The following is a 24,515-nucleotide window of genomic DNA, read 5'->3' on the forward strand; positions in this document are numbered from 1 at the left end:
AGGATGATGTCGGGGAGGACCCATCCTAGAACCCGGACCCATCCTAGAACCCTGCCCTTGGACTCCACCAAGGCCAGAGTGGGAGATCGACGTTAGGTGGGCTCTGTGACCCCCATCCTCCTGGTGTTCACACCTTTGCATACTCCCTCTCCCAGAAGGGTGGGACTCCCCAAAGAAGAAGCGACCAGAAAGGATGCCTTCCTGAGAAGATGCAAGAGGCCTGAGCTGCAGACTTGGCAAGTGCTACTTTATATACGGGTATATAAAGCGGTACTTTATATACCCATGGGCCTGGCCTTGGCTTTAAATAAATACTCCATTACATGAGTCTTGGAGTTCCCAGTAACAGAGATTCCAGTCATGTAGTAGCCCGCGTTTGAACCCTATGCCTGGATAGTCCAAGTCTCACTAGCACAGTGTTCTCCAAGTCGACTGTTGGATAGAATCCCCTGGAGGGGTAGTTAGTGCCCAGAGGCCTGGGCCCCACCCCAAAGTGTCTGATTCACTTGGTCTAGGGTGGAGCCTGAGAATTTGCATTCCTATCAAGTGCCCAGGTGATGCTGATGTTGCTGGTCTGGAGGCCATGCTTTATGAGTCTAACACGTGGTTACATTCTAGTCCAGATCCCCACCATCTGCTGCCTGGATTATCTGAACCCTTGATACTCAAGATGCATGCAGACGTCATCTGAACAAGAGCGTCAGCCCCCTGCCTGAAGACGGTGTGTTTAGCTAATAAGTGTGTGACCAGTGCACCATATCAATTAGATTTACAGCACTCTGTCCTTCTCCATCTTGGAGTACTCAGTTAGCCTGTAGATGTGCAGAAAGCTCCCCTACACCTCTTGCCAAAGAAACACCCTAAGCTTGGCTCCCCCAAGGTATATCTGGGAATTGAGAGCTGCACTCGGCGGGCACTGGCTGGAGGTCACTTGCAGAGGGGACACATTTCGCCCATGCCGGGCACTGCTCCAGTCGGTCCCCCACCCCATCCCAGCTGTGTGCCACTCTCCCACTCGGGGAATCTGCTCTTTGTGAGGCGGGGCACTCTTCTCCCCTCCCTCCCAGGGCCCCCTACCTGAGTGAAGTTGTCCAGGGCCTTGTGCAGGTTGGCGTGCATGCCCGTGGGAGGCTCGTTGGTGATCTTAACGGAGTTCTCCAGGATGCCCTGGGGGATGATGTGGCCCTCAGTGGAGGGCGCGGGCTCCGCACTGATGAAGACCCTGAACTCTGGGTGGCTGTTCTCACTGTGCTCCTCCAGCTTCTTCTCCAGGGTACTGAGCCACTTGGCCACCAGGTGGATGTTCTGGTGGGAAGGAAGGACCCCTTGATTACAGGCATCTGCTTAAACAATTATCAGGAAGGCGGCTTGAGGAGGGACCTGGCCTTACTTTCAAACAAATCACATCCCAGCATGAGTCTTGGGGTTCCCAGTAATGGGGACCCCTTGTATCCTGCAATTCAATCCTTTCCCTTGGTGTCCTAAGTCTCTCTAGCACAAGGATCTCAAACTTGACCAGGCATCGGGATCCCCTGGAGGGCTTGCTGAAACAAAGATTCTCGGGCCTCATCCCAGAGTGGTTGATGCAGGTGGTCCAGGGTAGGGCCTGAAGGCTCGCATTTCTAACAAGTTCTTGGGTGATGCTGCAGCTGCTGCTGGTCTGGGGGCCACACTTCAAGGGTCTAATGTGTGGTTACATTCCAAATCCAGATCCCCATATCTGACACCTGGATTTTTTTGAGCCTTTGATCAAAAGTGGGGCCCATGGATCAGCAATGTTGGCCTTACCTGGAAGCCAGTTAGAAATGCAGACTCAGACTTACTGAATTAGTGGATTTTAATAAGATCCTCCAGTGATTTGTAGGCATGTTAAGACCTGAAAAGCACTGATTTAAACTTCTAGCTAGCTTTCCTTCCTCCCCTGCCCCTCTCGAAACCATTCTGCTAATTGTTGCCAAACTTATCTTCCTAAAACACACTGAGACACTGCTGCTCCCAGACAGAGAAAGCCCCTACTACAAGCCCAAGCTCCTCTGTCTGGTCTTTGAGCCCTTCTCCTCCCCCAACAAAATCCCTTTCTGTCTGTCTGTGTAAAACGACATTTATTTCTTAGCACTACCTTGCAGCATGCACTTTTCACTCTAGCAAGGATAGTCACTTTGCTTCATTGCAATCAGTTTCATTATGATGGATAGATAAAAGCTCCTTGATACATATTTGAGGAAGCCTGCTTGCAGAGAGCCTTAAATACACAGATTGGCACAGAGCACAGTGCTTGGGCCACAGCAATCTGGTCTCTGAGTGCTACTTTCTCTTCCATGAAAAGAGAAATAACAATAATATTTTCCATACTTACTTCCCAGGGTTGCTGCAAAAAACCAAAGGTAATGGATTTGAAAGGGCTTTGTATACTGTGAAATGCTATGCAGGAGTTCGTAGCGATTGCTGAAATGAAACTCTGTTAAATGAAAGCATTCAGTTGTCATCACTCTGTGGGAGCGGAGAGTTTGCTGGCTGCCTGGAGAGCCAGGGCTCCATGAGCCAGGCAGCACCACTGGCGGGCAGTGAGAAACTCTGCCACTGCTTCAGGAATCCCAGCGTCTGAGTTTCACCCTGGAGGTCTCTCAGAAACCACATCAGGGCAGCCGGTAGGTAGCAGGGGGAGGAAACGCTCTCTGCTCACCGTCTGGGGGGCTGGGTTCCTGAAGGTGCTAGTGCCCAGAAGGGGGTCTCTTTGGCAAATGAGCCTGAGATAGTTGGGGAGGTCACACCCTCCCAGCACCGAGCTGATCTAGTGGGAAGAAGCAGGAACCCCACTGTCATTCTCTTTTCTCCTTAGATTCCCACTGTTTCTGGAAAAGCGTCCCAGGGAATAGCAGATCCCTCTGCTGCTAGGCTCCAAATAAATAATGGGATAATTAAGGATGAAAACCCAACAGCAAGAAGTGTACAGTGAGTCATCAGGAGACAGAGGAAGTTCTCGGTAATCAAAGCCAGATGGGAGGGGAGGGACTGGCTTTTCCATGTGTCCTTCCTTCACTGATTTCTTCATTGATTCTTTTACCCCATGGGCTTTGGTTGAGTGTCTACTGTGTTCACGGTGGTGTGCTGGGTGCCAAAGGTAAATAAGGAATGTCTCTTTCCCCAAGAAAATGCAGTGAAGGACACAGCCACAGCGTAAGTGGTTTCCACGTAGCCATGGGTGCCCTCACAGAGGTGGCTGCGGGAGAAGAGAGGAGTCAGCCACTCGCTCCACGCCCCGCAGCCCCAGGATCCATGCAAGCTGCGGAAACGGGAACAAGAGGACAGGCCGTGATTCGGGAGGGGCAGCCTTTACTTCTTGTACATGTTTAGTGAAACATGTACAAGAAGTGCTGTAGGTATTCCTACAATGGTAGGTGTTCCAGATTCCTGACCCCAGCATGAACTCTCAGTGAAGAGGCTCAGCCCTGGTTACACGTGTGATGCTCTAGTCACGCATGTAATGAAGAGCCTGTAACACGTGACACGTGGAAAGGCAGAGCAGAGGAGTGCTCCATGGAACGCCTGGGAAGAGGTCAGCAGCCTCCAGGTGAACGGCGGCCTCCTGAGCACGCAGCGCCGCGAGAACAGGCCTGCTTCTGGACGGGGGCGCCATTGAAACCAGAGAGAGTTGGGGGGGAGCGAGAGTACTGAGGGGGGCGCTGAGGAGAAGAACACACGGGGCAGGACTGCAGGGAGAAGACTGGGAAGTCAGGGACGAGGGCATGGAAGGAAAGGCAGCCCAGGGGCTGCGGGCGTCGACCCAGGGACGGGGTCAAGAGTGACCCCAGCAGGGCAGAGGGGGCGTACCTGCAAAAGAACCCAGTGGCCTTTCTTGGCAGCCAGGTCCAGCACAGCCTCAGCCACTACCTCCTGTCCTTGGCCCAAAGACACGTTGTGAAAGTTCCGGTTGTTGAAGGTGTATCCGAGTTTTTTACCTAAAAGGGGCAAGGAGTGGTCATTATTGCCTCTAATGCCATTGAGTGTTCACGAGGAAACGCACACCTCCATGCGGCTCCCCCATCGCAGGCTGCGAGAAGCCGTGCAGCCCGACCTCACACACGGACCCTCTTCCTTCACGGCGTGGGGGGTGGGGGGGGCGGTGGTTGCTGCATCTTCCAGCTTTTTGTTCCCAAAGAGAAGGAAGCACTTGTCTCGGCAAAATGCTTCACCCCTCCCTCCTCACTTAATCCCTGCCAACTAAAAACTGGCGCTTGCCATCTGCCTGTACAAGGATTAAGTCACTAGCTACTGTAGCCGATGACCTTCAACACCCTATGAAAGGAGCTCACGGTGGAGACCAGGAATGAGGCCCTCTGTGCTCTGGGAAGAACTGGCAGAACAGGTCTTCAGATAGTTAGGAATTCTCAGGAGAAGATTTTATGAGTCCAGTTCTTACGTGTCCTCACATCTAGAAAAGCACTCCAGTCCTTCACGGTGACGTCTGCTCTTCTGCAAACACGTGTGCCTGACTGCATGCCCTCCTCACCAAAACCACACGCACACTGACCTCCGAGTTGCTGTCTCCCGGGCTACAGTCCTCATTTTGCCCCCGAGAAAACTTAACTCACGACTCTCATGTCGTGCTTTTTTTTCAGTTGACATCCCCAAGAGTGGGCACACGTGCCGCTGCCCTTCTGTGCAGCCTCCACTTGAAGAGCAGGCATTGGGCCGCCATCCTAGAGAGTGAAAGGCTCGAAGAGTAGCAAGCGTGTGGGCGTGGCCAGGTCTAACGTGCTTTGTCCCCGGAATATATTAATAATAATATATATTTTCCCTGGAAGCTTACTGCGAGGCGAGGCCAAGAGGACCAGGACTCAGGTAGTTGGGCTTCCTGGACTTTACGCCATATGAAACTCCTCCCTGTTATTCACACCACAAAGAACCCTGTCCTTTTGCATGAATGAGAGTGAAGAGAGGCAAGAGGCCAGCCAAGAAGGGGCTTGGCTGCGTAGGTGTGAATGCTTGTATCTCACTGTCAGGAATGGAGTAAGGGAACGGCCATGCAAATGCACGTGTCACAGCTGGGTCACTGGAGCAAGGCGGATGCTCAAGAGTTGCTCTGCAAGCCCAAGAAAGACTTCACACAAAGAAATAAGCTTAATATAGGCAGCCAGTTCTGCTTGGACACCAGCTATTCACCCAACCCAATAAAGTTTGGAGGGCTTCCCTGGTGGCGCAGTGGTTGAGAATCTGCCTGCCGATGAAGGGGACACAGGTTCGAGCCCCGGTCTGGGAAGATCCCACATGCCGTGGAGCAACTAGGCCCGTGAGCCACGACTACTGAGCCTGAGCGTCTGGAGCCTGTGCTCCGCAACGAGAGAGGCCGCGACAGTGAGAGGCCCGCGCACCGCGGTGAAGAGTGGCCCCTGCTTGCCACAACTAGAGGAAGCCCTCGCACAGAAACGAAGACCCAACACAGCCAAAAATAAATAAATAAATAAAATTTTAAAAAATAATAAAAAATTTAGAGAAATTACATAATATTCTTTAGACAAAAGGATCAAAAAATGTGTAATACCATGAAGGAATTGTCGAGCAATTTTTCTAAGAAGGTGAGGTGCACAAGAGAAAAGAGGAGAAATTTAAAAGAGAAAAAGAATAAAAGTCTGTACTTAACAAATTTAGTTTCAGGGGAACTAAAATTAAAGTTGCAGTTTGATACTTGTGCAAGAAAATTTAAAGAACATTGTCAATATTGGATGTGTCTTTAAAGCACTAAAACAAAACTATAGTGTGTTCTTTAACTGTACAAGACCAAACAAGATGATGACTTTTTGTAGTGAGGAATAGTTATTACAGATTCAACTGAGATGAACCCAAGAAATACCCTTATTAAACTCTATAAATCCTAGCTGGCAATAGATTTGATGTCAGCTTTAGAGCCAAGAATATGAACAACTTATTCCAGAGAAAAAGAACAGGATAAAGATGCTGGGATTATTAGATAGCCTCGGTGACATTTCTGCTCACAAAGACCCTACTTCTTTTCTTTGTTCACAGACAAAGGGTACAGGAAAAGAGGGCTTAGCTAAAGATTAGTTCGAATTCCATGTGCTATGGCTTCCAGGCCCCCAGCCCCCTGCCTTCAGCTCCTCTTTCCCTTTCGGATCTTCCTTCCAGCGCCCCGTATGGTGGTGTCACCAGGAGCCAGGCCACACTGTGAACCTCCCTGAGCATCTTGGTGGCCGTCCCTCCACGAGCTCCAGTCTGAGGACATTACAGCGTCCGTGGCCCTCCGCCTAGCTCCACATGCCCCTGCGGGTGGGAGGAAGGGGAACATCCTTCTAGCCTTGTCTTATTACTTGCAGGCTATTTCTTCTCCACTCTTGTATGAGAAACCTTTCATGTGCTCTCTTCTTTTGTTTTTTAAATTTAATTTAATATTTATTTATTTATTTTAACATCTTTATTGGAGTATAATTGCTTTACAATGGTGTGTTAGTTTCTGCTTTGTAACAAAGTGAATCAGCTATACATACACATCTGTTCCCACATCCCTTCCCTCTTGCATCCCCCTCCCTCCCACCCTCCCTATCCCACCCCTCTAGGTGGTCACAAAGCACGGAGCTGATCTCCCTGTGCTATGCGGCTACTTCCCACTAGCTATCTGTTTTTTGTTTTTTTTTTTTGCAGTACACAGGCCTCTCACTGTTGTGGCCTCTCCTGTTGTGGAGCACAGGCTCCGGACGCGCAGGCTCAGCGGCCATGGCTCACAGGCCCAGCCGCTCCGCAGCATGTGGGATCTTCCCGGACCGGGGCACAAACCCGTGTCCCCTGCATCGGCAGGCGGACTCTCAACCACTGCGCCACCAGGGAAGCCCTAGCTATCTGTTTTACATCTGGTAGTGTATATATGTCCATGCCACTCTCTCACTTTGTCACAGCTTACCCTTCCCCCTCCCCATATCCTCAAGTCCATTCTCTGGTAGGTCTGTGTCTTTATTCCCATCTTGCCCCTAGGTTCTTCATAACCTTTTTTTTTTCTTAGATTCCATATATATGTGTTAGCATATGGTGAGATATCATCTCACACCGGTCAGAATGGCCATCATCAAAAAATCTACAAACAATAAATGCTGGCGAGGGTGTGGAGAAAATGGAACCCTCTTGTACTGTTGGCCACTATGGAGAACAGTATGGAGGGTCCTTAAAAAACTAAAAATAGAACTACCATACGACCCAGCAATCCCACTACTGGGCATATACCCCGACAAAACCAAAATTCAAAAAGAGTCATGTACCACAATGTTCATTGCAGCTCTATTTACAATAGTCAGGACATGGAAGCAACCTAAGTGTCCATCAACAGATGAATGGATAAAGAAGATGTGGCACATATATACAATGGAATATTACTCAGCCATATAAAGAAACGAAATTGAGTTATTTGTAGTGAGGTGGATGGAGCCAGAGTCTGTCATACGGAGTGAAGTAAGTCAGAAAGAGAAAAACAAATACCGTATGCTAACACATGTGCTCTCTTCTAAAGCACATGCTACTGGCTACATTGCCTACTAACTTTTATGTTTTCCGCCTTCTATCAACTTCCCAGAGACAGTCACTTTCATTAGGGGTTTTGGAACTTGGTTTAAAATATTCCATATTTTCTGTCTCATCATTATCTTGGTGAGCTTTAATGCCACTATGGATGACTCAGCCAACACCCAGCCTCATGCTTCCTCATCTTCAAAGAATTTCTTTCCATTTCTGTTTCCCATTCCCAGTGGCTGTACCGAGGCCTTGATTATCCCTGCAAACTCTCCCACATCTGACACATAATTCTTTCATATATAATCACAACTCTAACTTCCTACTGTCCAGACTGCTCACTCTCTTACTCCTCCTCGCATATTATTCTATGTCAGCAAAACGAGTCCATTGGCTCCTCTGTTTTTTCTAACCTTCATCTTTACCTCCCTCTTATTTTAAGATGGACCCAATAATCCTTCATTTGAGCCATGATCTTATAAAATTCTTCACTCCATTGCCCATTCTACGTCTGCATCCCCCAACTTTTGTAAAACCACAACCCTGGACAAGTCTATGCGTTAATACAAGAGAAAAAATAACACACTGTGTGAATTGGTGCCACCACAAGCTGATGATTCTCAGTCTTGTGAGACTGTCTGGTAATGTTTCATGTCCAGAAGTTGGCTATGTTGTCCATTCCCCTCTTCCTTTAAACTTCCTAATGGCTGCCCCGCTTCTTATGCTCAGCACTTTGCTTCACTCTCTACTGCTCCCTCTGCCTGACAAAACATCTGCCATCTGGTAGAACACCTTCCATTTACTGCCATTGTATCTGCCTCTGCGCACATCCCTGTTCCATCCCCATCCCTGCACAGCCCCTTCTCAGTGGAAGAGGTGTCCCCCATCCCCAGCACATGAACAGATGGATGAGTGTCCCTCCACACAGAAACTACACTCTGCCAGTCTGGAAGCTGCTCTGTAAAGACTGTACTTGCTCCATCCTAGCCAACTTCAACTGACGCTTAAGAAAAAGAGAATGGAGTCAGGAACAATGAAAAAGAGGCTCTAAGCAAAGTGTTGATAATCTAGCTGCAAAGACACCGAATTGAAAACTGTTTCTTTGAACACACCTGGTAGCAGGTTGACAAAAATCTAAAGGAACTCCTCCTCTGACCAGCACATTGGAAAGAGGAAGAGGAGGGAGTGGAAGGCCAAAGTGGTAGATAAACGGAAACATTTTGTCAATGCCAGGTAATTGGACAAAGGAGGATGGAGACCAAGCAAGATCATGCAAGAGTCAAGTCAAAGAAGGACCAGAGAAGGTGCCTTGTAAGGGTGGAAAGGGGAGGTCCTCTGTTGGGAGGGCCGAGGACGATACTGTGCTTTGAAAGGATGTGACAAAAGGATGTAAAGGAAGGAGCAAACCGAGCTGCCTCAAAGAATAGACGCATCATCATCGTCATTTTAATGCCGTGCAATGCTCCTGTACTTTTAATGTTTCAAAGCCTTTTCACATCTGAGATTTCATTCTTATCTTCACAGGAACCCTGGGAGGAAGGTATTAGGGGGTGATTGGAAACGATGGGTGATTGCTTTTAGATGAAGGAAAAGCAAAAATAATCGTGCAAATAAGGAAGTGTGGCTCATTGAGGAAGAAGGTGATGAGAAGAGAGAGAAGGTAAAGGATTAATCTGCGAAGGCAAGAAGGAATGCTGTGCGGGTGGGTGGAAGTGGGTTCATGTTAAAACATAGGCCAAGGAAAGTGGATGGAATTCTGTCCTCCTCCTCCTTCAAAACTGTGAGGAAGGAAAATCTTGGAGGAGACTAAGAGGCACAAAACTGCCAGAAAAGCTTAGATTCTTTAAAAAAATTTTTTTAATTAAAAAATGTTTATTTTATATTGGAGTTTAGTTGATTTACAATGTTGTGTTAGTTTCAGGTGTACAGCAAAGTGATTCAGTTATACATATACATATACCTATTCTTTTTCAGATTCTTAGAAAAGCACAGATTCTTAACCAAGTGTCAATGGATGAGCTTCAGAAGCTTAGAGAACTCCCAAAGTCATATACAGAATTTTGTCTGTCTGTGGGTTCATGCATTTCAGGAGGAGGGCTGGAGTGAGGATGGGGGAACAAAATCTTTCATCTGCCAAGCTTTGTCTGTGTCTACATGGGGTAAAACAGTGTCTGATGGAGTCTGATGCACAGACTCTGCCCAAGCACAGAGACAGTAAGCTTCCTGAATAAGCGGGGGCCTAGGGGACATAGGGGAAAGTGAGTCAGTTATGTGGATTCCAAACCTGAGAATGAGTCCATCAGGCAGAATGATTAGATCCAAGATGTGGAGCACACGATGTCACCAGAGTATATGTTCTAAATGGGTGCCTGAGAAAATGAATCAAACCATCCAGAACGCAGAGGGGGAGGAAGAGAGAGAGAAAGAGGCACAGGTGCCCAGGTAATCTCTAGCTGATGAACAGCAATATTGCCTCTGGTCGGGAAATATGCGTTAAGATGAAGCAAAGGGCAGGGCTGAGGTGATTTATTCAGAGACAAATAACCAATACGGTTCAGGGACAGGTCAGCTTGCCTGAAATGACAGAAAGCTTCAAACTACATGATGGAATAATAGCTGGGGGTCAATTGGCAAAGAATAGTAGGAAATTGCTCATAAACAGGGTATATGAAAGCTTCCGAAAAGGAAAATACTGAATAAAAATGAGGAGACTAGATTTGTCATTATGAAAGGAATAAAACCTCCATGGGACAGAAGGAATACAGAATCTATGAAAAAGTGAAAGTCAGGAATAACATAGCAGTAACAACAGTTCTTATGCTCATTTATTCACTCGTTTGTTAATTCATTCAACTGATATTTACTGAGTACCTCTCTGTGCTAGTTATGCTTTTAGGCACTGGTAAGAAAATGACGAGCAAGATGACACGGTCCTTGACCCCTAGGGTCTTAGTGACATGCAGGTAGGCAAACGTAAGTTAAAATTGTAAAAGAAGGGTCTAATTAGAATTGTATTAAATGCTCGGAAGCAAATATATGTATAAGGGGGAACCAAATGGTCTTGTGCAGAGGTCAGGAGAAGCTGATCCCTGCAGGATTGGCAGGCATTGGACTGAAGAGCTGGGGAGAAGTATTTCAGGTAAAAGGAATTGCTTGAGAAAACGCCCTGGGCCAGGAGAGCTCATGATGGAGAACCTAAAAGAGCCATGTGGCCGGAGAAGTGTGAGTTTGAGGGAATGTAAGATCCAAGGCTGGACAGAAAGGCCAGGCCATGCAGGTCACAGAGACCATGTTTATAGTACTGGACATTACCTTGAGAACAGTGGGGAACCACGAGAGCGATTTAAGAGGGAGAATGATAACAATCAGATCTGAGATTCAGCAAGATGAGTCTGGCTGTAAGAGCAGCAAAAATTGCAGGTTGGGGAAGAGAACCGGGATAACTTAGGAGGCTATTGTGATAGTCCAGTGAGAGATGTGGTGACTCAGAGGAGGGAGACACAATGAAACAATTAGACTCATTTGAAACACATTTAGAAGGTAGAAGCAATAGGACTAGATGTGGTAGGTAGTGGAGGAGTGGTCTAGGGTGACTGATTCCCAGGTTTCCGGCATGAGCAACTTGCTGAATGGTGGTGATATTTACTAAAAATGATAGAATAAAATTTCCAGAGATAAAGAGAGGTGTGACTCTCCCACTTGAAAAGGCAGGCTGAGTGCTGAGCAGGTGAATGAAAAACACCCACACCTAACTCAGCTCATGAAATTTCAGAACACAAGGTAGAAAGATGATCCTAAAGTTTCCAGGGAATAAAAATAGGTCACCAACAAAGAAACAAGGGAAGAATAGCACCCTACTAGCATATGGCCTCATATGAATAAAACTGAATTCTAGGAGACAACTGAGCAGTGTGGACACATTCTGAGTAAAAATCATTTTGGACCTTAATAGCAGAACTATTAAAAGAGTATGTGGGCAAAACTGAAGTCTTTTTAGACACCAAAAGATTCAGAAATTTTACTTCCCGTGATTTTTTTCCTGATGACTTATGCTACCAAATCTAGGATGAAGCCAATTGGTTGGCAGTAATGGGATCTAAATTCCTATTTTTCATACCAGGGAATAAATAGATACTGAAACTTGATAAATTCAGAAATAATGATATAAATTATTAGTAGGAAATAGAGAAACAATTGTCAGAAGGAATAAATTCAGAAATAGGCAAAACCCCAGTGTCTGGGAAGGTGGACTGGGTGTGGGAAGGGCTGGAGCTGAGAACTATTGCTTTTCATTTTAAATTCTTTATTACAGGTATTTTAAAAATATGTTACTTGAACTTTTTAGGAGATTACAAAAATATACATTAAATTAGTGAATAAGATAATTCTCTTCTTTATACAGAACTCATCTATTCTTTAGAGCCAAACACCAGGCTCTAAATCTACACCAGGTATAGATTCCTTTCATGGAGGTGTATTACCTGGTCTGGATTCTCATCCATAAAGACCTGGCTCTGTAAAAACCTGCTGAGTCCTTATTTAACTTTGCAACATGTGTAGTTTTGCTAGCTGTTTTTTTCCCCTTGGCCACGCCACAAGGCTTGAAGGATCTTAGTTCCCTGACCAGGGACTGAACTCGGGGCCATGGCAGTGAAAGCGTGGAGTCCTAACCACGGGACTGCCAGGGAACTCCCTAGTTTTGCTAGTTTTATAGTTTTGATTAGTCATCCATTTGCTCATCCCTTTATTTAAGATATATTTTTAAAATGTATTTATTTTCTTTTATTTATTTATTTTTGCCTGCATTGGGTCTTTGTTGCTGTGCACGGGCTTTCTCTAGTTGCACAAGCTGGGGCTACTCTTTGTTGTGGTGCACGGGTTTCTCATTGCGGTGGCTTCTCTTGCTGTGGAGCACGGGCTCTAGGCACACAGGCTTCAGTAGTTGTGGCACGTGGGCTCAGTAGTTGTGGCCTGTGGGCTCTAGAGTGCAGGCTCAGTAGTTGTGGCACATGGGCTTAGTTGCTCCGTGGCATGTGGGATCTTCCCAGACCAGGGATGGAACCCGTGTCCCCTGCATTGGCAGGCAGATTCTTAACCACTGCGCCACCAGGGAAGTCCTATTTAATGTATACTGAGTGCCTAGCATGTGAAAATACAGAGATAGGAACTTGAATACTACCTTGAAAAGGACATCTATTCCCAGAGCACTCACTCTCACATGAAGATACCGTAGTAGTCACTAGACGATTACAATGTGATATATAGACAGAAGGGTGCTCTAAGAGCACATGGGGAGGGGTACCCAGCACCTTGGAAATCAAGTAGGGCTTCCTGGAGGTGGTGACATTGAAACTGGTATCTGAAGGATGAGTAGAAGGTAGCCTGGTGAAGGGGATGCCAGAGGGGGAACAGAATGTTTGGGAGAATGGAATGGCTTCCATGTAGAGTGAAAAATTGGGGAGTAGGGAAATGTAGGCAGAACAAGGAGTGCCCAAAGATGCCCATGTTCTAAATCCCGGAATCTGTGAATATATGTGACTTTACAGGCAAAAGAGACTCTGCAGATGTGGTTAAAGACCTCCAGATGGGGAGACTATCCTGGGTTATCTGAGTGGGCCTGATATAGTCATAGGGGTCCTTATGAGGGAAAGGGGGAGAGAGTAAGCCCCATGTATGACTTCTGACCTCCAGAACTGTAAAATAATGGTTAGTGTTATTTTAAGCCTCTAAGTTTGTGATAATTTGTTACAGCAGCAATAGGAAACTAATAATGGAAAATAGGCTGGAGAGATAGGGAGGGACTGGAGGACGAAGCTCCCTGTAAGCCACGTTAAGGTGTTTGGACCTCATCCTGAGGGCACTAGGAGCCTGTAAAAGGACTGTACTTGTTTTTCAGAATAACTGCTCCAGCCACAGGAAGGGGAATGGGTGGGTGGGTGGTGGGACAAAGTCTCCTCATGAACCTGCTACCTTACATCCCAGAGCAGTCCTCCCTCTGTTCATGATCCCCTGGGGTTGGTTCAGCAATTACCCTGATTTCTGTAGGGTTAGCAAATATCAAGCATTGCAAAATGAACCTTGAATCAGGAAAAGAGAAGCTGACAGACGCAGAGTGACAGTGCATGGGGCTGGTGCAGGCTTGGCTCCATAATGAGGTTTTCTTACCTTGATTTTCCACATCCTTCAGTGGGTCCACCCCTGGAGACAGGATAAAAAACATGGGAGTGGCTGGTCCCAATTCTTCAAAAGAGGCTGCAAAGTCCAGTGCTCTTCCCACCACGTATTTGCTTCCTAACTTCTCCTCAATAAAATCTCTGCCAGGAATAAAAGAAGGTCCATGTGTGTATATCAGTCACAGAATAATAACATTTGAGCAACAGAGGTCTATAGAAATGGAAGGGTGTGCTCAAGATCATGGCTTGGCAGTTACAGAGCCAGGACCAACGCCAAGCACTACTTACTGATTAAGTCGACACTTACAACCTTTGCTGCTGGGTGTGCACCTGCTCACCTGGATCAGGGCTCCTTCTGGATCCCCATCCAGCCAGGCCACCACTGACTCCTCTGTGGAGCTGGGATGTCCTGTCACATCACCACCACCCATCAGAAGCCTGCCAGGAGCAACGCCTTCCGGAAGCTTGCAGGCAGCTAAACCCTCCATACATAGTATCCCTGGGATCCTCCGTCCCTATCCATGATTTAAGGCCCTCCAGGCTTCTAGTCCCTCACGTTCTGTCATCCTCTGTGTTGCCTTTCACCTTACTCCACTTATCAATGTTCCTTTTCCTATGTCCCATTTCAGGCTAAACAAAACCTTGCAGTTGTAACCACTTTCTGACAATCCGGCCTAACTCTTGGCCTTAAAAGCTCCCGCAAGGACACTATTTTCCATGTACCCTTCTCAGCTGGGTGCATTCTCAGTACTGGGAGCTGGGATCACGGTCCTGCTCACGGATGACCATTACTTCTGAACCCTTTCTTTCCCACTCGTGTGGCTCCACTGAGGCTCGTTTGCCCTGACTGTACCACCACGACCCCTGCACAGCAATGTCGTCCACTGCTCCTTTGGTCCCTTTACTCATTCACTCATCACTTGGACTTTGGCTCATGGACTGTCTCTCCACCAGCCTGAGTGACATAAGCATCCATGTGGACAATCCTCCAGATTCTTAACAATCTTCAATTCCTCCCCATGTCAGCCACCTGATTCCGAGGCCACATCCTCATCCTTGTGGTCACTTGCGAACTTTTTCTATGTCTGAAACCATAAATGGAAACATCTCACTCTCTGACCAAAGCTTTCCATCCTTACAGGTCTTTTAGTAATTTATCCTTAGTTAACTTATTCTTTACCTGTATTGGTGCCACAAATGCAGGATTTTCAGTATCTTGGCCTCCCTGGTGGTTTTTTTTCTTTCTTTTTTTATCATCCCCTTATTCTTGTCACTACAAGTCTTGTTCAATTCAGTGTAGGCTCCATGGCCTGTAACTTCCTCTTTTCTTTTTTTTTAAAAAACAACTTTCTTGAGGTACAATCGACATACCATAAAATTCACCAATTTTTAGTATACTATTCAGTAATGTTTAATAAATTCACGGAATTGTAAACTTCATCATAATCCAGTTATAGAACATTTTAAGCCTGCAATAAGATTCTCCTGCTTATTTAGAGAATTCCTATTCCTACCCTCCAGCCCCAGGCAGCTGCTAATTCACCGCCTCTGTAGGCTGCATGGCCTGTGACTTCTAATCATTCTCTGCCAGTACCACACACTGCCCTTCCCTAATTCTTATTCCACCAGGGATCCATGCTCTGAATCTACCCTAGGGCTGTTGGATGCAGCTGTAGAAAATCATCCAGTGGTGAAGGCTGGCGCCCCTACAAATGCAGGATTTCACTAGGTGGGCCCTCAATGCCGCTTGGAATTCTTTGAGTTTCCCTGGTCAGCCGTCTCCCATTTTTTCACAGATCCTATTTCAGATCTTTTGCACATTCCTCAAATCTCCAACCCTGCCACCTCCCCTTTCACACAAACGCAGCGAGATCTTGCTTCCTACTCCTCAGAAGGAGTGGAAGTCATGAGACAAAACCTTGCTCAATTTCCTGCCATGCTTTTACCACCTCTGCTACAGTCACACCCACCTCTCTCTGTCTTTTGTAAAGAAAGGGGTGCTCTTCCCGCCAAGGATGATCTTTCCATCTGTCCTCTGGATCTCACATCTCCTGCCACATTAGATGTGATCCGCATCCTTCCCCAGTGCTCATATTGATGAGCACCTCTTCCCAGATGGTCCACTTAGATATTAAGACAATACATGGCAAACACAGAGCAACGGGCCTCATGGGATTTTGGCTGTTGGTACAAAGGCTCCCATCACGATAAACTTGTGGCCTTTGTGCTCAGCCCTGCTGGTCTGGCCACACCCATCCTGGCTTCGCCACCACCCTGTCCCTACCTCATGGCATAGGTTATCCGGTCAGGCCGCATGGCTCTTATCATGCAGAGGCGCTGCAGGCCTGTCTTGTTCTTCCACTCCTGGGGGAACTTCTCCTTCTCAGGACATTCTGATTCGACAAACTTTTTCCAGCCCTTGGCAGATCCCTCAATGTCCCGATCCAGATTATAGAATTCCTCCATTGATGAAAGTGCCTGAAAAATGTCAGGGAATCTTGCTCTGAAATGCAGTTTCTCCAGAAAGCTGTCATCTTCATTGTGCTGCAGGTTGGTGGGAGGCAAGGTGGTATTATAGACATAATTCTGTCTCATTTATACTCTTTTCTGGAGTCTTGAATCTTCCCCCCCGGTAAACTCAAGGTAGAGGAAGGATTTTGATTAGCTTACCGTCAGCAAACTGTTCCAATAATATGCAAGGTTTGGGAAATGATTAGCTGTGCAGACTGAGCAGCACCTCCCTTGAGGGTACTGCATGGGAAGAGGGACAAGAAGGGATGCTGTGATTTTTCTGGTCACAGAGCCCGGACACTTGAAGTCAGTGACTCTTCTCTTTCATTCCCATACTCTCTCTGCCAGCAACGCCTGTCAATTCCTCTCTCAAAATGTCTCTAGAATCACTTACTTGGTGTTAATGCCAACTCTAACATTTCTCTGTGTCACCTGCTTCCCTAAGCATTAAACCCCAAGGCATAACATGTGAATCAAATCTCTTCATTTAGGGCTTCCCCCCAATCCATCCAGCTAACCAGGTGGCCCATTTCCTCCCTCCTCTGTCTACACACATCTGCCCTCAGCCCTGGAACTGTGCCAGATGATCTCCCAACTTGGTGCCTTGTTCACACTAGTTTCACCACGGGAGTGGTCCTGTTCTCTTCTCCACCAAATTCCACTCCTTTCCTTTCTTGCTCTGGTCACGATTGTTTGTCAAGGTTCTACAAGTTGTTAAAGTCCAGTCCAAAATCAGTCACGTCCACCTCTCTAACCTAGAACGCACAGCCCTCCTACCCTTCTTTTGTGGACCACTTGGAGCTACTCACAGAGTTGGTACCTTTAATATAGGATGTGTGACTGCTGGTCACTTTAAAGCCTTACCCCTCCCTCTTCCTCTTCTGCTCCACTCCAGGACAAGCTGACAGGTAAGCCTGGGTGCTCCCTCCTTTGGTGCCGAAGGGACATTGTATCGTGCAAGCCCCGCCCCACTCCCCAATGACCAGAACACCCCCAAGACACCTCCTTTCCGGGCTCTCTCAAGCCGATTTCAGACTGCTTGGGAACTCCCCTGCTCTGCCCAGAAAGTCTCATTATGTGAGTAATAAACTCTTTCGTGCCTTCTAGTTATGCGCAAGGCGCCATCAGTCTGGACGTGGGAACCGCATTTTGGGTGGGGTCCATCCTATTTCTTCAGAGTGCCCAGGTAAACGTTACTCACTTAGGCAGTTGCTTACCTGCAGCCTTTCTGTGGTCACTCAACTCCACTTGTGTGTTCGATCTCTCTAATGAGATTAAAAGCTAGACTGTCTCCAAAGCACCTACTGCAGTACCATGAGTTTTAAGGAATTCTCCATTCTTGTTATGTGAAATCATTCATTCATTTGATATTTATTGGATGCCTGTTACATGCCAGGTACTTGGGAATACAAATGCGAACCAAAAAAATACACTTGCCTTTGGGGAGCTTACAATGCTAAGAGAAAGAGATGAGGGAGGCCTTAGTAGGGATGTAGAATTCTGCTGGGCAGAGAGAGAGGTAGAGGGAAGGGCAGGGCATTTCATGGAGAAGGATCCACAGAGTCCAAGTCTGGAGTGGGGAGGGTGTGGGGCATGGTAGAAGGCAGTGTGACTGTGGAGGACGGGTCTACAGGTGACAAGGGGGAGATCAGGCTGGAGAAGGACATGTGCACTTGACCTGGGCTCGCCCAGCCTCTTCTCCTGTGTGGAGGAACACATGTCCAGTCCTTAAGTGCCCTTTCACATGGGCTCTGTGGCTTCCTAGTTTCACCCTTAGCATGCAGAGCAGGGAACGCACCAGTCATTGTGCTGAGAAGTGGCATGGAGTGGCACGGGGGATGGCGGAGGAGGCACCAGGAGACGAGAGCTCTGCTCTCAACGTCACCTCTTACGAGCCTCTTATGACGTGGAGCCTGTTTTTAAACGTTTGTGGGCTTTGACTTTTTCATTTGGAAAATGAGGCCAAGTAACCGTTGTCTGCATAGCTCATACTCTAATGTAGATACATGTGCTTTGAAGACTATAAAGCCCCTCTTTGTGCTTTTTGAAGGCTCCTACAGTTACTGAATTGCAATCGCTGGTTTCCTTGTCTGGGACTCCCACAAGATTGTGAGTTCCCTGAGGGCAAGAGCTTTCTGAGCCATCTCTGTACGCCTCAGGCCTAGCAGGCTGCCTGGTGCTTAGGAAGCGCTCCATTAGTAAAGTTTGACATCTGGGCGGCCAGTGGGAGGGCCCTTGACAGGCTGAGAAAAGCTGCAGCTGCGGTAATTATTTCTCTCTGTGCCGAGGACCAAACTTTCCTCTTCAGGCTGCCACTTCACCCCTCTTCCCAGCTTGCATCACCATTAACCCTCCTGCAGTCCCATTACCCTCCCCTGGTGTCACCACAAAACTGAGGAAATTACACGGTGATCAGGGCTCCCAGCTACCGTGGCTGGGTCTGAAACATACTTTCTTGAAGCTCTGGGTTGAACACAGTTGCAATGTTTAATCTTCCAAATGAGGAAAAGGGATTTCTAACCTTCTAATAAGCTAAATGGAAATGACTAATTAACCTAATTACATTGGACTGGGTAGCAAAGTACAACTGTGCTAAACTGGCATTCAGAGAGGCAGCAAGGGGCCTTTTCAAAGGCTAACAATGCCCGGTACCACATATGAGATTCTTTAATGAAGAAGAGAACATGCTGACTGACCAAAAGTGATCAGCAAGGTAATGGCATTGTATGTCTTGCTTCTAAGACCCTTTGGTACTCTGAACTTATTTACAAAACAGAAATAGAGTCACAGATGTAGAAAACAAACTTATGGTTACCAGGGGGAATGGGGGGGAGGGATAAACTGGGAGATTGGGCTTGACATGTACCCACTACTGTATATAAAATAGAGAACTAGTAAGGACCTGCTGTATAGCACAGGGAACTCTTCTCAATACTCTGTAATGACCTATATGGGAAAAGAATCTAAAAATGAGTGGATATATGTATATGTATAACTGATTCATTTTGCTGTGCAGCAGAAACTAACATAATATTGTAAATCAACTATACTCCAATAAAAATTTTTTAAGTAAAAAAAAAAAAAAAAAAGAAGAGAACATGCCCATTACCTAAAAGTTTACCATTTGATGAGACTTTAAAAATCCTTACAGAGGGTACTAATAAAAGCAGGATTTGATCACACAGATTTCATTCATCACCTGCTTATTAGATCTTCTGGGGAAACAGGGCAATCAATCTTCCTCATCAGACAGGGTGTTTTAAAAAATTTGTTTTATCATGTCCTGTTCAATTATACTTCCTTTGTTTCTTTAGGCTAAAAGCCAACTGAACACTTAAAAAGAGCATTCATCGGAGGGTGCATGCTACACTGTGTTTCACCTGCCCACGTCCTGCACGGGGCTGGAGATGGATGGGGCTGGACATGGCTGCTCCGGTAACAAAACTCAGAGAGAAAGATAAAGCTTCACTCATTTGCAGAAAACTCTGAACAGCCAGATGAGCTTAGACCACAAAACAAAACCAAAAAGCAAAGCAAACCAAAGAGGAATGGAACCAAATTGCACCAAGTCGCTTTTGGAGTTGAGCTACGGAAAATGAAAGCAGTGAAGAGTGTTTTTGAATCACTTATTCTTTATGACTTTCGCTGCAGATGGCTTTGTGGGATAACAGAGAGAAAGGCAACTGGACTGAGCCCAGCTTGGCAACTCACCATTCCTCGAAGGTTTTCCTTCGATGGACAAATTCTATCAGGCACAGCCCATGTCAACCACAGCATATATACACCTTATAGCTGGGTAATTAATAATCATAACTGTGATAAGGTGAATTGTATGCCCCAGAAATATATGTTGAAGAACTAGCCTCCCAGATTTCAGAATGTGACCTTATTTGGGAATAAATAGGCTCTTTGCAGGTGTGATCCAGTTAAGATGAGGCCAGGAGGGTGGGCTCTGATCCATTGTGACTGATGCTCTTATAAGAAGAGAAGAGACGCAAAGACACAAAGGGAAGATGGCCATGTAGGGACTGTGGAGATGGAGGCAGAGATCTGAGTGGTCCTGACACAAACCAGGAGTGCCTGGGGCTGCCAGAAGCTGGAAGAGGCAAGAAAGGGTCTTCTCCCTGAGGCTCTGGAGGGAGCATGACCTGCCAACACCTTAATTTCAGACTTCTAGCCTCCAGAACTCTGGCAGAATAATGCTGTGTTTTTAAGCCACCCAGCCTGTGGCACTTTGTTATGGCCATTCTAGGAAACAAATACAACAGCCATAACCACAACCACAATCGGTTTCCATTTACTGAACATTTATGTGTCTGGCATAACAGATAAGGAAACAGAGATAACCTGTCAGAGGCCACACACACTCAAACTTGAACCTGAACCCAGGAATGTCTGACTCCAGAGCCTGGGTTAACTGGTCCATCTCCATCATTGCTCCAGTTCTTCAAATGGGCTCATTTAGAACTGCTTCCCAGAATTTATTTTCCATACGAGCATCAGACTCTGAGTCATTATTCTCAAGCTCTGGGGCCATACTTCCCAGCAGGTAGCCATTGGCCACATGTGAGTATTGAGCAAATGAAATGTGGCCAGTATGACTGAAGAATAGGATTTTTATTTGCATTTTATTTATTTATGTTTTTTAAAAAATTTAACACATTTATTCTTTTTTTGGTATAGTTGATTTTTTTCCTTCATATTATTTATTTAGTTATTTGTTTATTTTTTCACAAGTTTTAACACATTTATTCTTTATTTGTTAATTTTAATTATTTTTAAATTTAAGTTTAGAAACTGGAACTTGCTTTGGTAATTGGAGAACTTTGAAGTATGTTTGAAACAACTTGGGTATATGAATCAAATGTTTTAACTCTAAATTTTATAAAATCTAAATTCAAATCAAGTATTTCTGATGAAGATTTAGCATCTGAATTGATATGTGTTATAAGTGCAAAAAATACACACCAGAATTTAGACTTTTACAGAAATATAAAATATCTCACTTATAACTTTTGTGACAATTACATATTAAAATGATAATATTTTGGCTGTATTGGGTTAAGGAAAATATATTATTAAGATTACTTTCATCAATTTCATTTTATATTTTTTTCATTTTGCATTTTTAATGTGGCTACTAGAAAAATTTAAATGACACATGTGATGTGCAATATATTTCTTTTGGACAGTGCTACTCTAGATTGCGTCTATTCATTCATATCTTATCTTATGTAGCCTAGAAAAGCTGATGGTTTTCCATACATATGCTCTGCACTTAGTATAATTATTCTTAGGCATTTTATAACTGTGATTTTTGGTTGCTGTTGTGAATGGAGTTCCCCCTTGTTTCTTTCCCAACATATTATTCTCCTTCTCATTTGCCAGACTGGGTTCAGAATGACAAATGGAGCTAATATAAAAAATCAAATCACACCTTTATTATTTAGATCATGGATCAGAAAACTGTGGCCTGCAGGGACAATCTGGCCCACCATCTGTGTTTGTAAATAAAGTTTTATTGGAACTCAGCCATTTCCATTTGCTTACCTATGGTGTGTGACTTTGGCAGAGTTGAATAGTTGTGACAGAGTGTGGCCCTCAAAGCCTAGATATTTGCTATGTGACCCTGTGCAGAAAAAGTTTGATGACTCTCGATTTAGACATAGCCCTAAAGATGATTAAAAGAAGAGCTACAGACTCTGAAAAAAAGTTAGAAAAACATTTTGGGCAATGGCAGCATTTCCCAAGATGACTCCTTTGAAGAGGGCAGCACGCACATAAATGATTAAGTGCTGGGGTTTTGTTATAAAGTAAATCAACTTGGATGGATCTCAAGGGAGTTACACTGAGTGATCAAGCCAGTCCCCAAAGGTTACATACTGTATAATTCCATTTATATAACATCCTTGAAATGACAAAATTATACAAATGGAGTACAGATTAGTGGTTGCCAGGCATTAGGAATTGGGGGAGGGAGGAGGTTGTTGTTTCTATAACAGGGTGACATACACACCAGACGGAGTTCTCTGGGTCTTGACTGTGGTGGTTATTACATGATAAATGTGTGTGATAAAACTAAACACACACACACACGTGCATGAAAAACAGGTGTAATCAGAATAGAGTAGTGGATTGTATCAATGTCAGCTTCCTGGATGTGATACTGCGCTACAGGAAAGCTAGATGTGACCACTGTGGGGAATGGGGTGCAAAGAATCTCTGTTATTTATTATAATTGCACGTGAATCATTGTCTCAAAAAATTCTAGTAAAAAGACAGAGAGACAATCATATTACTTCAGACTCAGCCTTCCTTGTGCTACAGAACATTTAGGAAAGCCAGCAGACACGGAAGGTTATAAATAGGATTCACTTTGTGCAGGTGCCATCTTCACACGGCAACAGCACCTGCCGTGGGGCTCCTGCAGGTGGGGACTGGACCTCCTCCCACCTGGAGAGTGCGTCTAGACTCTGGGGCTGGTGGTCACCTGGTCCACGCTTACTGCTCAGCCCTATGAATGCAGGCGTGGTCCCTACTGAAAGGAGCTCATAGCTTGTGATCTTTTCGATGTTCGTAGAATCCCAATGAAACTAAGCTGGATAACATGGAAGGAAGATGGACTTTGCCATCAGACAGACCAGAACTCGATTCCTGGATCTGCTACTTATAAGATGAATAATCTCACTTTTCTTACATGTTAAATGGGAAAAAGTAATACCTATTGCCCAGGTGAACATGAGAATAAAATAAGGTAGTGAATTTTTAAGGTGCTCAATAAACGTGAGCTATTATTAACCACTGAGAACCCCAGGCTGGAACGTGTTCCTTGCTTTGAGGCCATCAGGACCCACGGGGAGATGGACGGCTGGCAGAGGCCTGGCATCTGTCCACTGCATGGAAACGCTTGTGCAGCATCTCCACCCCAGCCCCGGCCTCACAGAGGAGCCCGCGTTCCGGCCCTGAGCGCTGGCAGGTGGAAGGCAGCTCCGCTGAGTCAGAAACACTCACAGGGTCCTTCTGTTCCCTAACATCCTGGAGGCAGAGCCCACGCACAAGCACAAGCACACGCACCTGCTCCTTCTCTGCAAAGCCTTCCCCGTAGGCCTGGGGAGGGGGAGTGCTGCCACGGGGTGCAGACAAAGGGACAGACACACCAATGTTTAACACAGCTCATGGTGAGCCCCCAAACACACCCCTGCAGGCTTCCTGGGGACAAGTGTCAGGAAAACACTCCAGGAGAGGAGAACGTGACTTTCTCCCTGGGGGCTGGTACTGACCTTGATGCCACCCCAGGCCTGATGGGAGAGGAACTCCACGGGACTGGTGACACCTGTCTGCACTGGAGATCGAAGCAGGAAGTCCAACTCTGCTGCACTGACTTCCTGGTTCAGGAGGAGAATCTGCAATGTGGGAGGACAGTGCTGCATTTCTTTAGCTGGCGGCAGTCACGGGTCCCAGAGACCTCTGGGGTTGTCACTCAGTGTAACTAGTGCCACTTCTAACGCTAGAGCCTGCCTGTCAATTTTGCTTGTTGAAAGAGGATGAAGTGGGAGAAAGTGTATATCTGTGCAAATCACCTCTGGGTGCAACTGACTTCACCCCAAATATCAGCATGAGTCAAATGCACACAGTGAATAACTGTATCTTGTTAAGCAAGGACTTCATGGATCAATCATAAATGCCATGAAGTACCTTCCTACAGTCTCACAGAGAAGATGACACATGCAAGTGACATGACTTGAGGAGACTGTCAGAGTAACGGATGAACATATGCAAAATAGAAGTGCACATGTGAATCAATACTGCTAATGGTGTTCCAGACTGGGGCAGTGGCCAGCAAGCAGGGGTGGGGGATGAATTTGGCTAAACTTTCTCTAAGTGGTCCTGAATTGGGTTTTAGAGATGCTACGCGATGGGAAGATTTAGGCAGGATTTCCGTGGGGCGGGGGCAGTGGAAAGTGCAGAGGCTTGGGAGGGAATCAGTGCAGTGCGTTGGGCAGGTGGTGCAAAGCACTCGGCTGGGTTAGAACTAAAAATTCACGCTGAGAGGCGCTCAGGAAACTGTTCTGCCCCTTTCAGATGGCATTCTCCGCTGAAAACTTACAGATGGGAATACTCACGAAGAAAAAATAATTTGGTTAGTTTGAGGAAAAGTCTTTTGAGGAGAAAACAGGCTAGAAATAGCAGGTGAGGTGAAGAAGCCCTTGTAAAACGAGGTTGAAATATTTATGAGGGGAGTGGAGTGAGAGCTGGGGGTGGAAGCTCCTTAGGGTTTGGGGTAAATGAGTGGCAGGAGGGAAATTTGTCTGTGCTGGG

General features: G+C 46.1%; 1 protein-coding gene across 1 annotated transcript in view; it reads right to left on the reverse strand.

The window, feature by feature from the left end:
- DNAH9 (dynein axonemal heavy chain 9) overlaps nt 1–24,515 on the reverse strand; it is a gene marked incomplete at both ends in the record, with an annotated part of 297,919 nt that overhangs the window by 23,573 nt on the left and 249,831 nt on the right. The window contains 5 exon segments of the mRNA XM_079725653.1: nt 1,078–1,305; nt 3,832–3,959; nt 13,678–13,826; nt 15,970–16,163; nt 23,477–23,599. Coding sequence (XP_079581779.1) covers nt 1,078–1,305; nt 3,832–3,959; nt 13,678–13,826; nt 15,970–16,163; nt 23,477–23,599 — 822 coding nt within the window.

The sequence above is a fragment of the Hyperoodon ampullatus genome (genome assembly GCF_949752795.1).
Source record: "Hyperoodon ampullatus genome assembly, chromosome: 19".
In the NCBI taxonomy this organism is placed as follows: domain Eukaryota; kingdom Metazoa; phylum Chordata; class Mammalia; order Artiodactyla; family Ziphiidae; genus Hyperoodon; species Hyperoodon ampullatus.